We start from the raw sequence: 17,377 nt of genomic DNA, 5'->3' as shown, positions 1-17,377 counted from the left end.
AACAACGAAGAACAAGAACAGAGAAATGAAGAAAAGACGAAGAACAAGCGAGAAAGGCCAGAGGATGGAGCAGGAAGGGAGGAGAACAGAGGAGAAGGAAGAACACAGAACAAGGAAGAAGCAAGGACAAAGAACAAGGAAGAAGAGGTGGACATCGAAGACAAAAAGGCAAAGAAGAGTGGAAAAGAAAAGACAATTGGGCAAAATACCAAGAGAATGCCCAAATCTAGGAGGCTGAGTCCCAAGGGCGTCACTCTCCTGAAGGCGTCACTGCACCTCCACTCCCTCCTGTCTGTCCATCACTGCTGCTGCCTCACTGGACCCTCAGGCGCTGGAAAATCTACGGTCTGGAAGGTAAGATGGTAGTATGTATGTATGTATGGGCAGATAGGTAGGTAGGAAGGTAGATAAGTAGGTAGATAGGTAGGTATGATTGCATAGATAGATAGATAGGTAGGCAGGTAGGTAAGTATGATTGTGCAGATAGATAGATGGGTAGGTAGGTAGTGGCATGTTTGATTGTGCAGATAAATAGATAGTTAGGTAGTCATGATTGTGCAGATAAATAGGTAGGTAGGTAGGTATGATTGTGCAGAAAGAGGGGTAGGAAGGTAGATAAGTAGGTAAGTATGATTGGGCAGTTAGATGGGTAGGCAGGTAGGCAGGCATGTATGATCGTGGAGACAGATAGGTAAGTAGGTAGGCATGTATGATTGTCCAGATAGGTAGGAAAGTAGGCAGGTAGGTAGGTAGGCATGTGTGATTGTGCAGAGGAGGAAAAATGTTGTAGGAAATTAGTGTGCCTAGCAAAAATTAATCAAAAAAAATCTCCATCAGACCCTGGGTAAGGCTCTGAATCGACTGCATAGGAAGAAGGGGTCATGCATGGGTGGGCGGAGGGTGGGGTGGAGGGTGGTGCCATGTGGAGCCCTCACCCGTACCCACCTGTTTGGCACCTGGAAGGACGATGGCACAGCTTGGCACCGGGGCGTCCTGTTCACCGCTCTCACTCAGGTGCAGCGGGTGCGTATACGTCGTTCACTTTAACTTGGCAACTCTCGTCCCTTTGGAGCTTGTCTCTTGTACCTCATTGGCACTTAGGCATTACTACGGCACTGCAACTTTTCTATAGCACTTCTTCATGACTAGCATCATATTCTAGCGTTAATCCATTCTTCTAGCTCAGTATTCAGTGTGAAGAGAGGGCAATTTTAAGCCAGGTAAAAGTGAACAGAGTATGTCTCTTGTTCTTCAGTATACTCATGTCTACGTCCTTCATTGTATGTTTAATCCTTCATTATATCCTTCATCCATCATGCATTCATTTGTTCATTGTCTTTTTTTTTTTTTATCAGGAACGCAGGGGTTCGAGGCTAGGCTTTTCAGTACAGCTCTTTAAGGCAAAAGTGACCAGTCTCTAACCCCTGAAAGGCATTTTGAAACACTGAACCTCAACCTCCACTCGAACCCATAATGGCCACTTCCAGTTGAACTCCCAAAACTTTCTGCTCTCTCTCTCTCTCTCTCTCTCTCTCTCTCTCTCTCTCTCTCTCTCTCTCTCTCTCTCTCTCTCTCTCTCTCTCTCTGTTTTAAAGCTACGTACACTCGTTTTTAATTTTTCATGCCAAACGAATCTCTTTTACTCATTTCCAGGACCAACTACCCTTTTTTTTTTTTTTTCCAGGATTTGTCTGGTGAATTCTGGTTGGTTTTGGTTGGTCCCTTCCCGCCCGACACCCTAGCCAGCCTTTCCTCGCTCCTCAGCCTCGCACCCTCCCTCACAGACGAGGCACTCCACCGGGTCACCCTCCACGCTGCCAGGGCTCGGGTCATCCTCGAGCTGGGCCCCGAGGAACAACTTCATCCCAAACTGGCCGTCAGGTACCCAGGCCCTCCTAATAAGTTGATAGTTCTCACCTAATCAGTCATTTCTCTTGCATTTTGGACTCATCTTACGCCATCCTGATAGTCTCTCTCTCTCTCTCTCTCTCTCTCTCTCTCTCTCTCTCTCTCTCTCCTCCATTCTAATAGTTCTCCCTTTAACCTGCTTTCTTTTTCTTGCTTTCTGAATTTTCCCTTACCCCATCCTTAGGTGGGAAAAGAGGTCAAGATGATGATGATGATAATGATGATGATGAAGAACTCTTGACTCTTGTTTCCCTGTCTTGAGGTGCCCGGTGGTGGAGGTGAAGGCGAAGGAAACAAATGAGGGGAGAGTGGCGGAGGCTGCTACGAGAGGCCTGGCCACGATGCTGCCTTGTTTACATCCTATTGAAGTGGCGTCCAAGTTCGAGTCCACCTTGGTAGATGGTCTGACGTCACTGCACCTCCCCCACACATCCATAGTCAGTATAGGAACACAACAGGAATTTTACAGTGTTTATAGTGTCATTAAGAAGGTAGTCACAATTCTGCCTATCTTGTATACATCCACTGAGGTTGCGTCCACTGTAGAATCCACCTTAGCCGATGGTCTCACGGCACTCCACTTCCTCCACACCTCCATGGTAAATCTCAGTGGTGGAGAGTCAGTGATGGAGATGAAAACCAGTCACTCCTTCAGTCTCAGTGATGGAGGATTAGTGGTGGAGATGGGGAGAACCAGTCACTCCTACAGTCTCAGTGGTGGAGGGTTGGTGGTGGAGGTGAGGAGAACCAGTCACTCCTACAGTCTCAGTGGTGGAGGATTAGTGGTGGAGGTGAGGAGAACCAGTCACTCCTTCAAACAGTCTTGTCTGTATTCCCTCCGGTTAAAGAAGCTCCCTAACACCTCTTCCTTACTGAATTATTTTTGTATATGGCTTGTTAATATCCCTTTGTACAGCTCCGGACAGATGAAACGGCTACACCCCATCCACCAGCGACTTGGTTTGGGTCTCAGTGGTTCTGGTAACAGTTGCAGGTGGAGGGAGGGGGGATGTGGGAGGGTGAGGAGGGGAGAAATGTGGGCGGAGTTATATAGGGGGTAGTGTGGGAGGGTGAAGAAGCAGCACAGTCTGGCTGGTGGGAGGGGGAGACGAATGGTTGGGTAGCGGAGACGAGAGTCTGCTGGAGGATAAGACAGGTGAGTGTGATTAGATGAAAAGAAATTACAAAAAATGAATTATTATAATATCTGCTGCATATATTGCATTTTATCTACTAAATAAAAACACTGTCTATTATTCACCACCGTATTTGGGTATCCTACTCATTATTATTATCCTTTGGATATTAGGCAATAAATAGAGATATTGGACGGTCTTTCGGACCCGAACCAATTTTGTCATAACTTTTTTCTTCAGCTATTTCCGTATTCCTATTATCCCTCGTGCTTGAAGTCCCCCTTTTTATCACTTTCTCCTACGCCCTACATTTTTTTTTAGGCATAAGGCAGTTTAACTTTCTCTTTAAATAACCATATTTGTCAACAAATATTCTTTTCATTAATCTATTTAATTACCTGTTTTCTTTCAATATGCATTTGTCTAATAATGGGTGTTACACCTTAATTGGCGCCGCTATTTGACGTTTTGAATAAATTTGGTCTAAATTTACGCATATATTGCAGTCTCTCTCAAGTAGGCTGGCAACCTCACACATCCTTCCCCCTGCTTTCTCCTTCTCTCGCTATCCGTTCCCTCCTTTCCTTTTGTAGTACTGTTTATCTATTCTTTCTCATATTTTTAACCTCATTCCTTCTTACAAACTTTTAGTGCCATAGGAATTTCTCCCTTATCACCTACAGTCCTACTACATGAAAGTGGAAAAAACTGCCATCGGGAAAAGAATAACTGGAAATTTATGGCGAAGGCTACGATATTAGTTATTTAGAATGAAAGTGTTGGCAGATACGCATTCTTGACGTGATTATCACAGCCACAGCATTTCGCCTTCATAAAACAGAAGGACTATAGGTTTCATGCATTACCTCCTTACGTCCAGCATTACTGTGCATAACGCCATGTATAACACATTAAGGACCACAAGGACAGTACTGGTAGTCATCGTGATTCTCATGAATCTCTCCATAGGCTATTGAAAACAGTGCTTTATGCTCAACTTCAGAAATGTTCTCATCATGGCAATGATAGACTTCGCATAGTGTCACGTGGCACAAGTTTGTCCTCTAACTACTATTTTATTTGTTTCTACAGGTAAACAAAAAGTCATTATTTTTTTTTTACTGTTTCTAAAGAATAACCAGACATGACAATTAATTCACATATCAGTATGCCACTGTCTCAGTTGACGGAGAGGATCTACCTGATTCGGTTAGAATCATTCATCTCAGTATATACTGACAAAACATGGAACTGGTGGTCTGCCCTGAGTAACGGTGTTTATTGCAGTCCATAGAAAATACAAGTGAACCACAGTCGTTTCTCGTTGATGTATAAATATCCATGTGTTTGTGGTGTATTAGTCATTATGGCGTTATTCTCACCCCGGTACTCCATGTCTGAGTTTCAGGAAGTGGGTGAAGAGGTGGCCAGTTACGAGGATACTATCTGTTTGATAAATTTGAGCTCTATGCATCCTCTCCATACTATGCCACGAACCGGATCCCTCATAAGAAACACCAAGGTCACCTGCTTCCTGGCATACAGTCTAGAGTATTCATCGAGCTTCAATTTACGAAGAAGAAACACTTCTGATACAGTCTGTGGTATAAATTAGTTCGCTTTACAAATACCCTTCCGTCACAGCAAGATTTACTCTATCAGGACAGATTATCATTACTATATCATACTTATCACGTAATATAGACGATAAGGATATCTCTCTACCCATTTATCAATTTATATCAGTTATATCATCTACCGAAATGTTCCGAGACGCAATAACGGCGACATGCAGATCTATAAAAATTATTGTCAATAAACGGGGTCTCGAATTATTACTGTCCATTAGAATTTACTTCAGGTAGAGAAAATTTTCCTTTCATCTCGTTCCCTTGCGACAATTATCACCGTCGTCATCCCTGTTATTCCCTTAAGCGCTACGACATGGCATCATCCATATATATATATATATATATATATATATATATATATATATATATATATATCAGGTATTTATTTTTTTCAGGTAGCACGGAGGCAGTTTGAGCTTTGTTGTATAATAAATGATAATTTGGTTGTATATATTGTTATTTTTATCTTTGCCTATCATTGCCATGATGAGAACATAATTCTGAAGTTGAGCAAAAAGCACTGTTTTCAATAGCCTATGGAGAGATTCATGAGAATCACGATGACTACCAGTACTGTCCTTGTGGTCCTTAATGTGTTATACATGGCGTTATGCACAGTAATGCTGGACGTAAGGAGGTAATGCATGAAACCTATAGTCCTTCTGTTTTATGAAGGCGAAATGCTGTGGCTGTGATAATCACGTCAAGAATGCGTATCTGCCAACACTTTCATTCTAAATAACTAATATCGTAGCCTTCGCCATAAATTTCCAGTTATTCTTTTCCCGATGGCAGTTTTTTCCACTTTCATGTAGTAGGACTGTAGGTGATAAGGGAGAAATTCCTATGGCACTAAAAGTTTGTAAGAAGGAATGAGGTTAAAAATATGAGAAAGAATAGATAAACAGTACTACAAAAGGAAAGGAGGGAACGGATAGCGAGAGAAGGAGAAAGCAGGGGGAAGGATGTGTGAGGTTGCCAGCCTACTTGAGAGAGACTGCAATATATGCGTAAATTTAGACCAAATTTATTCAAAACGTCAAATAGCGGCGCCAATTAAGGTGTAACACCCATTATTAGACAAATGCATATTGAAAGAAAACAGGTAATTAAATAGATTAATGAAAAGAATATTTGTTGACAAATATGGTTATTTAAAGAGAAAGTTAAACTGCCTTATGCCTAAAAAAAAATGTAGGGCGTAGGAGAAAGTGATAAAAAGGGGGACTTCAAGCACGAGGGATAATAGGAATACGGAAATAGCTGAAGAAAAAAGTTATGACAAAATTGGTTCGGGTCCGAAAGACCGTCCAATATCTCTATTTATTGCCTAATATCCAAAGGATAATAATAATGAGTAGGATACCCAAATACGGTGGTGAATAATAGACAGTGTTTTTATTTAGTAGATAAAATGCAATATATGCAGCAGATATTATAATAATTCATTTTTTGTAATTTCTTTTCATCTAATCACACTCACCTGTCTTATCCTCCAGCAGACTCTCGTCTCCGCTACCCAACCATTCGTCTCCCCCTCCCACCAGCCAGACTGTGCTGCTTCTTCACCCTCCCACACTACCCCCTATATAACTCCGCCCACATTTCTCCCCTCCTCACCCTCCCACATCCCCCCTCCCTCCACCTGCAACTGTTACCAGAACCACTGAGACCCAAACCAAGTCGCTGGTGGATGGGGTGTAGCCGTTTCATCTGTCCGGAGCCGTACATTATTTTTGGGGAGTATGGCGATGTTTAAAGGATTTGTATAACACGGAGTAGGGCAGTAAGGTGTAAAAGCAAAATAAATCGCTAAGAAAAAGTTGCGAGGGTACTATAGGTGGAAATACCAGCAATCTTTTTACACTGTCAGCCAGGATACACAAAATTAACTTTAGCATCCAACATCTACCTGAAGAATATGTCTTGTATTTTCGTTGACAAAGGAAGCTCCGTAACACCTTTTCCTAAACGATTTATGCTGCTTATTAAACCCTACTATCCTTCTCTGTTTGCATAAATCATTCTATTATCGCCATACTCTGCATAGCTAACGTGCAAAAGGATATTAACCAGCCGTATCCAGAAATAAATAGCTAAGGAAGAGGTGCTAGGGAGCTTTCTGACCGACGAAAATACGGGTCTATGTTTACTTCTGGCCCCAGTAAAAATATTCAGCTTAAGGATATAACTTCAAACTCGCCTCAGCAGGAGTGTGTGGCGAAGTGTGCATGCCAGCTGACGGAGGGACGAGTGACTCCCACGGCTGCGGCAGAGGAGGTGCTGGAGTCGCTGACGCAGGTGCTGGACCTCCTACACACGGCACGTTACCCACACCTCCACCAGGACGCCAGGGAGGGATCCTACACCCCAGCCAGGTAACGACTTGGCTCTCAGGGTCATATTCTTGTGGGATTAGGAGACTTTCATCCATCAACAGACTATCAGTACGATGTCCAGTGAGATGCTAGTTTGATTGAAAAAAGAAACTCATTGAAGCAAAAGAGTTACCCATTAAAGATTGTTATTTCTTTCTTTCACAGGCTGGATTCTCGCAGTCCCGCCCCATCAGACGCGTTTCTGGACTTCCCCGGGCGTGTTGTAGCCACACCAGAGTTCCAGGCGGGTCTCAGTCTTCTCCCTCAGCTACTGGACGCTGCCTGCCCCATCGTCCTCACCTCCAGGCCAGGTAACAGCACTCAGGAAATACAGGAATAAGCCAAGTGAAACTGTTGTGGAATGTAATTAAAACCAAATTGGTGGAACTGGATTTTTTTCAAGCTTGCGATGGTCTTGATGAAAATATTTGTTCTGAAGATGATGATGATGATGGTGAAAGTAACTGTGAAAATGATTATGCTGATGATGGTGGTAGTGGTAAATGTGGAAATGATTATGATAGTAATTAAGACGACGACTACGATAATAATGCTGGTGATGTTGATGATGATGATGATGATGATGATGATGATGATGATGATATTACAAGACTTTCTCCCCTTCCAGGCCACGGGTTAAGCACTTTCCTGGATATGTTTGAGCGTCACCAGGCCCCCGCTACCCAAGTCATCCGCTTCAAGTGCACTCCACTCTCCACCTCAGCCGACCTCTTCGCCTGCATGACCTTATTTCTCCTCCCTTCACCTCTCAGAAACGGTCATGCAGGGTCATCTCCACATCAGCCTCTCAGTAATGACCACAAAACCGCCTCTGAAGATGTGCAGAAAGGTGAAACAGGATCGTCCCTGCTTAAAAATGATCGTTCAGGTTCAGCGTCACTCGCATCGTCCCTTATGAATGGACAAAATAGCTTCTCTGATAATATAGACAAGCTTGGGCCCGAATCACCACTTCAGTCAACAGGAGAGGAGAAAGTGATATCTTCAGTGTCTAGTAAGTCAGAAGAGGAGGGAAACGGCGTATCTCGGACGGTAAACCAGTCAGTTGAAGAGGATAAGACTGATGCGCAATTTGTGGACCAGTTTGGGAAAGGGGCAAGCAGCGATGTTCAAGTTTTGGCACCTGGGAATGAGGGATTTTCTCTGCTGATTCTTGAGGATGCCCATTTGCAGCTGGATGTGGACGGTGCCGTGGGGACTGTCTTGGAAACGTTTAGGTAAGTTTGTGTTTACTTACGTGGTGACAGAAAAGTTACTGTGCTGAGGAAGACACAAGCTCATCTTATAGTTACATACCTTACACTGGTACAGCTAAGTTCATTTCACACTGCCACATCTTACACACCTCACACAGTCATATCTCTCACACACTTCTGACATTCCTGCATCTCACACTCACACTTCATACTTTTATATCCTATACACTCACACTAATACATCTCACACATCCACTTTATAATGCCACATCTCCCTACCACACCTACGCACCAGATTTCCTCCTGTCCCGTGAGAATAACAATGCTTTAATGATCCCTCACTCTCCCTTGCCTTCAGACACCTAGTGGAGTGGCGGGAAGTGGTGTGTCCGGCATCAGGGAAGGTGTACAGGGTGGAGCGAGTGGTGCCCCTTCTGGCCCTCACCTGCCATCATCGCACACCTGACCTCCTCCTGCACCCCCGCCTCCTGCGTCACTGCGTCCCCATGGCTCTTCCTCACACCTCCCTCTCCACCTGTCGTTACATTATAAAGGTGAGTTTGTTAATATTATAAAAGTAATGATGTATGGAGATATTTGTTATATTTCACTGCATCACGTTCTTTGGAATTTAAATAAGAAAACTGTCTAGGTATTTTAGCATTGGAATTAGCGGCTACATGAGTCATGGTATTATGATTTTTTAAACGTTTTTAGAGGTGGTATGATTTTATATGACTATCAATAAATATTATATCAGAAATTGCTTAAATATACTGCAATTAATGGTTATAATGCTGTTGAGTATTTTTCTGTGACAGCTTGTAACTCTATCTTACTGTACCTATAGAGTGGTTTTTTTTTTCTTGGAAGTGCAGATATCTCTTCTTATCCACCAACTTCCACTTGCAGGTTTGCCTTCAAGACACTCTGGTAGAAATCGACGAAGACAACCACCTACCTGAGGCCACAAAGGAGGTCATTTTGTCCCTCTTCCAGGAGATGCAGGAGCCAGAACTACCACAATCCACCGCCAGTAAAGAAGATGCGGACAAAAGCAATGATCCAGCTTACAAGAAAAAACTTGAGGAAGTGGGGAAAGATCCTTCAGGTCACGGCGTCCCTGCTTCAAACACACAGGAAGGCAGTGAAAACCGTAGGAACATCTCTAGAACTGAATCACCACCACTCGAGTCAACTGAGGAGGAGAAGGGGGACAAACTCAGATCATCCTTATCCAGTAAGCCGACATACGAGAGCAAAGACGCTGACGAGGAAAGAACTAAGGACGTGGCCAACCTTCACCACCTTCTGCAGCTGATTGACTCCGTTCGTCGAAATACCTGCTTCCTCCAGCTAACCATGGGCCAGGCTGCATCTCTGGTGACCATGGAGGCTGTTCGGGTGTTTAGTAGCATCATGCCAGACGAGACCAGCCTCAGACAGAAGCTGGCACCCATTATTTTGACCCATTTCGAGGAGGTAGGCTGTTGATATTTCTCCCTTTTTCGTATTCCCACAGAAAGAAGTTGGCACCCATTATTACTGCCCCCCTTTTTTTTTTTTTTTTTTTTTTATGTGTCCGACTCTGGGCATAGTCTTCACAGCCTGCTATCAAGGCCCAGCAGTCCTCCTACATACCATACACCTCTACATGTCACCACTTCGGCGCTAACACCCACCGTCCATATTGAATACATGCTAGGGCTGTCTCATACAGGACTGGTGTATTGGTATTAGCGGGGGTATTTTTATGACATGTCGGCGGGTCTTCTGGTAGATCAGTAAAGCCTGATTTAATGAAATTCAAATCCTTCAACTGTTCCCTGCCCCAGCCGGGATTCGAACCTGGGTCCGTTAGGACTGCAGGCCATTATTTTGACCCATTTTGAGGAGGTATGTTGGTGATAGTTCTCCCACTGACACATTTTATCTTTCTTTGATTTTGGATCCTTCACGCCTAACGAGACTAGCCCATACAGAAGCCGGCATTCTTTAAACTGACGCATTTTGAGGGGAGAGGCTGTTGATGATTTTCACACTTTCGTCTTCTCTCTTTTGTCGTTAATGGATCGTATCTCTGCCCATCCTTGGGTGGAAAAAGAAGTGAAGATAATTATTTCATCTTATATCTAGTTTTTCATGTCGCAGGCTAAATGTGATTGATGGTGATTAGTGATGATTGATGTGGGTGATGACTGATAAGGATGAGAGTTGATGATTGTTGATTATGAAGATAGGTGACATTTATAAAAACGATTGATGATTAAGATGATGAGTGGGAGAGAAAGGGTTGTAGATATATATAAGAGCAATGATGTAAGAAGAAGAGATGGATATATGGTGATTTATCCAGCACTCTTCATCTTCAGCACTTGAATAACTAAGCTCTGTTGTGTAGATTGAGGAACGCCTGGTGTGGTGGCCTGGGCTGACGGAGGAGGGCAAGAAGACGATGGTACATGCAAAAGACTACAATGAATTTCTTAGGAATGTCCAGGTACGTTTGTTCATCGTATGTTTCTTCATCACCTGTCTCAATAGCTACTGCTCTTAATCCTGGAAGGGGTGACCAGAGACAAATCGTCTTCAAGTCTCCCTGTCTTCACCTCTCAGGCTGCCATCCCTTCAATTCACATCTCTCTCATTCATATACCCCTCCACCACATCCATCATCATCATTATCATCATCATCATCATCCTGCCCTAGAATCCCATCATAGAGGGGTGTCTCATGAAAAGTATCAGACATCAAGAAGTTATTCGTAGGGCTAATAATGGGTAATAACTGCCATGTGGATACCTCAGTTGCAGTATCCTGACTTCTCTTGCAGTATCCTGTTGCATTACCCTAGCGTCTGTTGCAAAGTTGTGACATATTTTGCAACATCCAGCCGTCTGTTGCAGTACCCAGACCCTTGCTGCAATATCCTGACGTCTGTTTCAGTATCCAGAGGGCCTGCCACCACTCCTGTTCTCAGCAGCCCACCACGACGCCCTGCTGAGCCTGGTGCTGACCCTGGAGACTCCCTGTGGCCACGTCCTTCTTCAGGGACCTCCCGGCGTAGGAAAGATGTCACTGGCGAGATTGGCGGCTTATTATGTCAGGGCCAGGTGAGAGAGAGAGAGAGAGAGAGAAACACCTACTGTATGTTTTTTTGTCATGTTGTGGAATAGAATAAGAAATCTGATTTGGGGACTTTGAGTAATGTCTTAAGTGGTGCAGCGTTATAAAAATTTAAAATAAGTGGACTTTGAGTTGCAAGTAACTGCTCCAATTGCCAGAGGATTATACAGCTGACTGGTTAATTATACTTTTCCTCTTGTAGGGTGTACCGCCTAGACGAGCACAAGGAAGAGGCGGACCAGATGATAGCGGTGAGGGCGGCGGTGCAGGCTGCAGGTGTGGGGGGGCGCCGCACCCTGCTACTCCTACGTCACCATGCACTCACCCCCACACTCCTCAACACACTCTACGCCCTCGCCCAACACGGTCAGTTACCCACACTACCTTCCCTGCTTCCACCCCACCTTTAGCGCTGATATCACTTCTCTTTTGTTCTTTAATTGCTGTGTATGTGATCTTTCAACCTAGTTCCTTAATAATCAGTGCAGTAATGACCACACCTTTTTTTTATTTAGGTTCTTTATTTACCATTCAGTACAAGCCCCAACAAAACGCAGTCATGATTAAATTAGTGTACCCTACTAACACCAGTTTTCTGTCATGGTTCCCGCAGTGCGTTTTCTTTTGTTTTAAAGGGTTTGTAGGAACACAGCACCCTTTCCATTGGTTTAACTTCCCTTTAGTTTCCTTGTAATGCTGTTTTATGCTTCCATCCACACTTGCCTATTCCCTAGGACCTGGTTAACGCCACCACCTTTGCTCATCCTTAAAGGCTATGTTGTTCAGGCTGAGAGCGAGGTATGGACAAGCCACCAGTTCTTTGGGAGAGTGCATTGACTACTGGCAAGTATAAGGCGGACGTGGATATCAGTGTAGCTCATCCATTCAGTTTCTTTATAACGTTGCTAGGTTGGAGTGAGGAGGTTGGAGTGAGGGTCTTCGGATGGCGTGATGGTACGTAGACTGCTGTGTGGTATAATAAAAAAAAAAAGATGTAAGTACAGCCTAATCCATCCATTCAGTTCCTTCGTTAAGTTTTTAGGCTGGAGTGAACGTTTTAAGGAGCGTGTGAGGGTGCGTTGACTGCTGTAGAGTATAAGACAATTGTGAATATAGCCTAACCCATCCATTCAACTCCCTTTTTGAATTTCTAGGTTAAAGTGGGGGGTTTTAAGGAGGAGGAGTGCGTGGCCTTCTGTAAGGTAAAGACAGACGTAAATACCGGTATAACTCATCGTGTCAGCTCCTTCTTTACGTTCCTAGGTTGGAGTGAGGGTCTGTGGGAAGGTGTTAGGATGCGTGGACTGCTGGAAGGTATAAGACAGAAGGGCAGCAAGAGTCCCCGGCTGCACGAAAACCGCTGGATCACCTACTTAGAGGAAGATGACCTGGCCGCCCTCCGTCACAGGCTCGTCTCCGGTGTGCGCAGGAACCTACACATCTGCCTCGTCACCCACTCACGCCAGGTAGAGTTGTGGTCAGTAGTTCGTGTACACCCTGCAACACTTAGAGATCTTGTTCCTGGACTTGCCAATTCTCCATCACAGGCTTTTCTCTGGCATAAGCAAACCTTCACTTCTTTGTCACTCACTCGCCCCAGGTACACTTGTGGTCGGTAGTTCTTTTACACTGTGGCAAATCCTAATGACATCTTGCTGACAGCCTGATCTTTTACCTGGTGGAGAATAAAGTGGTTGTCTTACATCATAGGTTCATTTCAAGAACTGGCCGGAACTTACACATCTGCCTTTTCACTCACTCACCCCAGGTACAGTTTAGCTTCGTATTTCCTTAACACGATCTCAAAACCTAATGAGAGCTTTTATCTGGAGGAGTATGGCCCGTCTACCTTACGTTACTAGGCTGTCACCAATATGCTCAGTGTGTGTGTGTGTGTGTGTGTATGTGTTTATTTAAGGTAGATGAGTGATGTAGGTCTGTTTTAATGTAGGAGAGTACTGAATGGTCCTGGAAAGTCTTAAGTAATTCACGTTTTTTTTTCTTTTTTGAGCGGGAGCGTTGATTTTTTTCCTGTTTTTCTCTATGGGTAAATGTGGAATGGTGTAAGATGCATTCCCTTTGCTTCAGGTGAGTAATGATTGGTGTAGGCGGTACCCTTCGCTGCGGGGTAGGTGGACGTGGGTGGTGATGAGTGCGTGGAGTAGCGACACACTGAGGGAGGTGGCCAGGAGGGCGCTCATCCTCGCAGACCTCCCTCCACACGTCCTGCATCAGCTTCAGGCAACACTACCCTCTATACACCAGGTCTGACACACTCTAGAACTCAAGGATAGAACACACAAACACACACACACACACACACACACACACACACACACACACACACACACACACACACACACACACACAGTTTATAAGCGGGAAATAAGGTTATATTGATGATGATGATGACGAATGGGTAGAGAAAGCATACTGTATTTCTTAATGGAAAATAGGAATATGTCGATGACCATGACCATGATGATGACGGAAGGAAAATTTAAGTGTTCAGTCACATCAACCTTTACACTATGCTTCCAGGCTTTGAAAACAGGGTACTTTTACTTGATCCCCCCATCCCTCCTTCGGCAGGTGATGTGCAAGGAGGGAGTGGCTGCTGCTGCTGGGGACTTCGTAGAGATGTGCCGTGTGACTGTCAAGCTCCTGTGCCGCCGTAGGACTCAGCTCAGGAACGCACTGTCTCTGTTCAAAGGCGGCATGGATGTTAGTATAGTAACTGTAGTGTATTTTAGCGTCTTGTTACTAGTAGTTGTAGCTCCAGGTTCATCTGAATGTGAACTCAGTCGACTGCAGGATGAAGTTGCTCCTCTCTTGCAGTCCAACAGCTGTTTCTGGGAATAGGATGGAGTTCGGGAACGTTTATATAGCCAGTTAGTGAACATTATTGGCCCCCTGACTGCTTTACTTCCACTGTACAGAAGCTGCAGGAGACGAGTGGCAACGTGGAGGAACTGAAGAGTGAGCTGGGGGAACTTGAGCCTGAGCTGAAGGCGACGCAGGAGGAGGCTCAGCGTCTCACCCATGCCCTGGCACACCACCGCACACAAGTGTCAGCCGTCAGGGACCAGATGCTGGCTCAGGAGGATAAAGTCAAGGTACCTTACAGTACAGGGACTGTATATTCGTTGCCTCATTAATGGTGGGGTCTGTAGTTAACCTCAGTGCTTTTTTTTTTCTCTACAGTACAGCGGTGTTTGCATCGTAACTATTTTGTGTTAATCTTTTAAAGTTTATGGTACCGAGTAACTATTTTTGTGAACGGTTGACGTCCCAGGATACTACCATGCCCCAGTATCTGGCCTTTGCAACACTCCTAGGTGGGAGACTCAACCATATCTACACACTCAAAGTCCGACTGAGACAACTATCCATACATTACTATTCTGCACATCAAAATTCTAACTTCTCGGGTAGACTAGACTCAATAGCCGTCAATGAGTGTGGATTCAAGACATGAAAAAACTCCAGACTCATACCCGGGGCCCTAGTTTAGGTTTAACAATACTCAGGGTCTTTAGCTAAAAAAAAAAAAAAAAAAATGCTCGACTTATTTATTGCTGACATTCTTGCAGAGATGGATCTGCATGGCACTAGGTTTCAATGTTACTGGCCATCAGTGGGTTAAAAAAAAAAAAAAGAAAAAAAAAAGAAAAAAAAAAAAAAAAGAATTACACATGTTTGCATGACCAAGGCCTTCAAACACGCAAACTTAATTTTATGCATATGCCCAGATGAAGTTAGCTTTCTTATATGTATACGGAGGATGTGAGAGTCATGTTTTTTAACCGATGTTTTAAGGAGATAAGGGGGCTGGGATGATAATTTCTTTCACTGGAAAAATGCTTCGTTTACCCACCACGACAGGAGCGGAGTGACGCCGTGAGTGCCCTTGGTGAGGAGATCTCGCAGGAGGTGGGAGAGGCAGTACCGGGGCTGGAGGCGGCGGAGAAGGCCATCAGGGCACTGGACAAGAAGGATTTGGTGGAGGTTCGAGTCCTCAATAAGCCACCCGACCTGGTTCTGCTGGTCATGGAACCCATCTGCACCCTCCTGAATGTCAAGTGAGGAGTGGAGTTGGGAGGGGTAGGGTGGGGGTTGGTTGGAGTGGGGTGGGGTTATAAGATGTTGAATATTAGGTGTGGGTGGGTGGAGGGGGATGTGAACGAGAATTTGTGTGTGTCTGCGTGCGTGCGGATTAAACTAAGCCGTCATCCCACACCTGTCCTTCCTCCTTCCCCAGGCTGGAGTGGTCAGCAATGAAGACACTCCTCGGCGACCCCAGCATGACTAAGAAGCTCCTGGAGGTGGACAAGGACGCCATCTCAGACGCCATTCTTAGGAAGCTCAAGAAATACACTGAGAGTCCCAAGTTCTTACCGGACGAGGCAAGTAACTCTAGGTTTTAGTGGGAAGGAAGACTGTATTTTTATGTCTACTGAAAGTCCTCTTTATATATATATATTTTTAATACGTTCTTCTTTGCATCTAATTCCTTTAAACCAATGACATATTTTTGTTTTATTCTTGTTGCCTCGAGATGCATATACTTAATATAGGGGAGATTTTGGGTATTGTATGGATTAATGACGTGTATACCTGATCCCCCCAGCATAAAAATCTCTCTTAAATGAATGAAATCATCTGAGATATAAAATAAATGAAACGGAAAAAAAATGGGACTACGGGAATTAAGAGACACAGTAATTACAGAAAGATTACCCATTCAGATTACACTATTTACTGTTAAGCTGATCTGCCAGTTTGTCCCCAACTCACATTACCAACTGTGTGGAAAAAGTTACGATATTTTAGAACACATTTTCACCCTATAAGGAGCACTGTCTTTATAGGATAGGGTGTAGGATGTGCAGGTGGAGACGGAAGGTTTGGTGGTGTAAGGTGTAACTGTGTTTGGTGTGGCAGTATGAGGTGTGGTGAGAGGTGTAAAAGTGTAAAGTGTGATTGTGAGGTGTGATTAGTGTGGCAGTGTGAGGTGTGGTGAGAGGTGTAAAAGTGTAAAGTGTGACTGTGGGCGTGTTTGATGTGGCAATGTGAGGTGTGGTGAGAGGTGTAAAAGTGTTAAGTGTGACTGTGAGGTGTGTTTGAGGTGGCAGTGTTAGGTGTGGTGAGAAGTGTAAAGTGTGACTGTGAGGTGTGTTTGGTGTGCCAGTGTGAGATGTGATAGTGTGTCTTATCTAATTAGCTAAAAAAAACGTCAATCCACATTTTACCGAAGAATTGCCATATATGCAGGTGGGGAAGGTGTCCAAGCCGTGCCGACCTCTGTGTGCTTGGCTGAAGGCTCTGGAACATTACGCACAGGTCCTTCGCAATGTTGACCCTAAGAAGCTCAAGTAAGTAATTATGTGAAGCTTAAGAAACTCAAGAAAGCTGTTCAGGTCCTTTGCAACATGGATCCCAAGAAATTCAAGTAGCTCAGGCCCTTTGCAATGTAGATCCTTAAGGTCAAGTAACTCAGGTCCTTGGCAACCTGGATCCAAAGAAACTGAAGTAAGTAGTACAGGCCCTTTGCATATAAATTCTGTGAACAACTACCCTGCAAGCACTTTTTGTTTTAGGTTTTCTTATTTACTGGAAGCAGTCCCAATTAACCCCTACAGTATAATGACTACTTTCATGCTGTTCCTACCAGCACCATAAAGATCTGCCATATTATTCTCTTTGCACCCAGACTGTCAGAGCTGGAGAGAGAGCTGAACACGGCACAGCTGGAACAACGACAACTACAACAGCAGCTGGGGCAGAGTGAGAGGGAACTGAGTGAGTTGCAGGCGCGCTACGAGGGCTGTTCCTGTCGTCGTCAGCAGTTGGAGGGCGGGATTAAGAGAGCCACGGCCAGACTCCAGCGCTGCACCAGGCTCACCACTGTTCTGGCTGATGAGGACTCACGCTGGTCTGCCAAGATTAAGGTACACTCACAAGTCATTGTTTCTGCTCC

The 17,377-nt window shown here is 44.5% G+C and overlaps 1 protein-coding gene across 1 annotated transcript in view; it reads left to right on the top strand.

Annotated features, from left to right (window-relative positions):
- LOC145416475 (dynein axonemal heavy chain 6-like) overlaps positions 1–17,377 on the top strand; it is a 53,486-nt gene that overhangs the window by 17,081 nt on the left and 19,028 nt on the right. Inside the window, exons 18-38 of the mRNA XM_080285431.1 lie at positions 148–354; positions 838–1,023; positions 1,685–1,881; positions 2,171–2,345; positions 6,887–7,053; positions 7,219–7,364; positions 7,682–7,916; positions 8,178–8,291; positions 8,629–8,824; positions 9,183–9,752; positions 10,672–10,770; positions 11,218–11,384; positions 11,600–11,763; positions 12,661–12,863; positions 13,486–13,662; positions 13,990–14,121; positions 14,337–14,513; positions 15,283–15,479; positions 15,659–15,803; positions 16,672–16,772; positions 17,111–17,348. Coding sequence (XP_080141557.1) covers positions 148–354; positions 838–1,023; positions 1,685–1,881; positions 2,171–2,345; positions 6,887–7,053; positions 7,219–7,364; positions 7,682–7,916; positions 8,178–8,291; positions 8,629–8,824; positions 9,183–9,752; positions 10,672–10,770; positions 11,218–11,384; positions 11,600–11,763; positions 12,661–12,863; positions 13,486–13,662; positions 13,990–14,121; positions 14,337–14,513; positions 15,283–15,479; positions 15,659–15,803; positions 16,672–16,772; positions 17,111–17,348 — 3,993 coding nt within the window. The remainder of the gene's footprint in view (positions 1–147; positions 355–837; positions 1,024–1,684; positions 1,882–2,170; positions 2,346–6,886; positions 7,054–7,218; positions 7,365–7,681; positions 7,917–8,177; positions 8,292–8,628; positions 8,825–9,182; positions 9,753–10,671; positions 10,771–11,217; positions 11,385–11,599; positions 11,764–12,660; positions 12,864–13,485; positions 13,663–13,989; positions 14,122–14,336; positions 14,514–15,282; positions 15,480–15,658; positions 15,804–16,671; positions 16,773–17,110; positions 17,349–17,377) is intronic.

Source organism: Coenobita brevimanus, chromosome 106, assembly GCF_032717465.1.
Source record: "Coenobita brevimanus isolate Jiangsu-jjx chromosome 106, ASM3271746v2, whole genome shotgun sequence".
Classification (NCBI taxonomy): Eukaryota; Metazoa; Arthropoda; class Malacostraca; order Decapoda; family Coenobitidae; genus Coenobita; species Coenobita brevimanus.
This window is presented reverse-complemented; position numbering and strand designations above follow the sequence as displayed.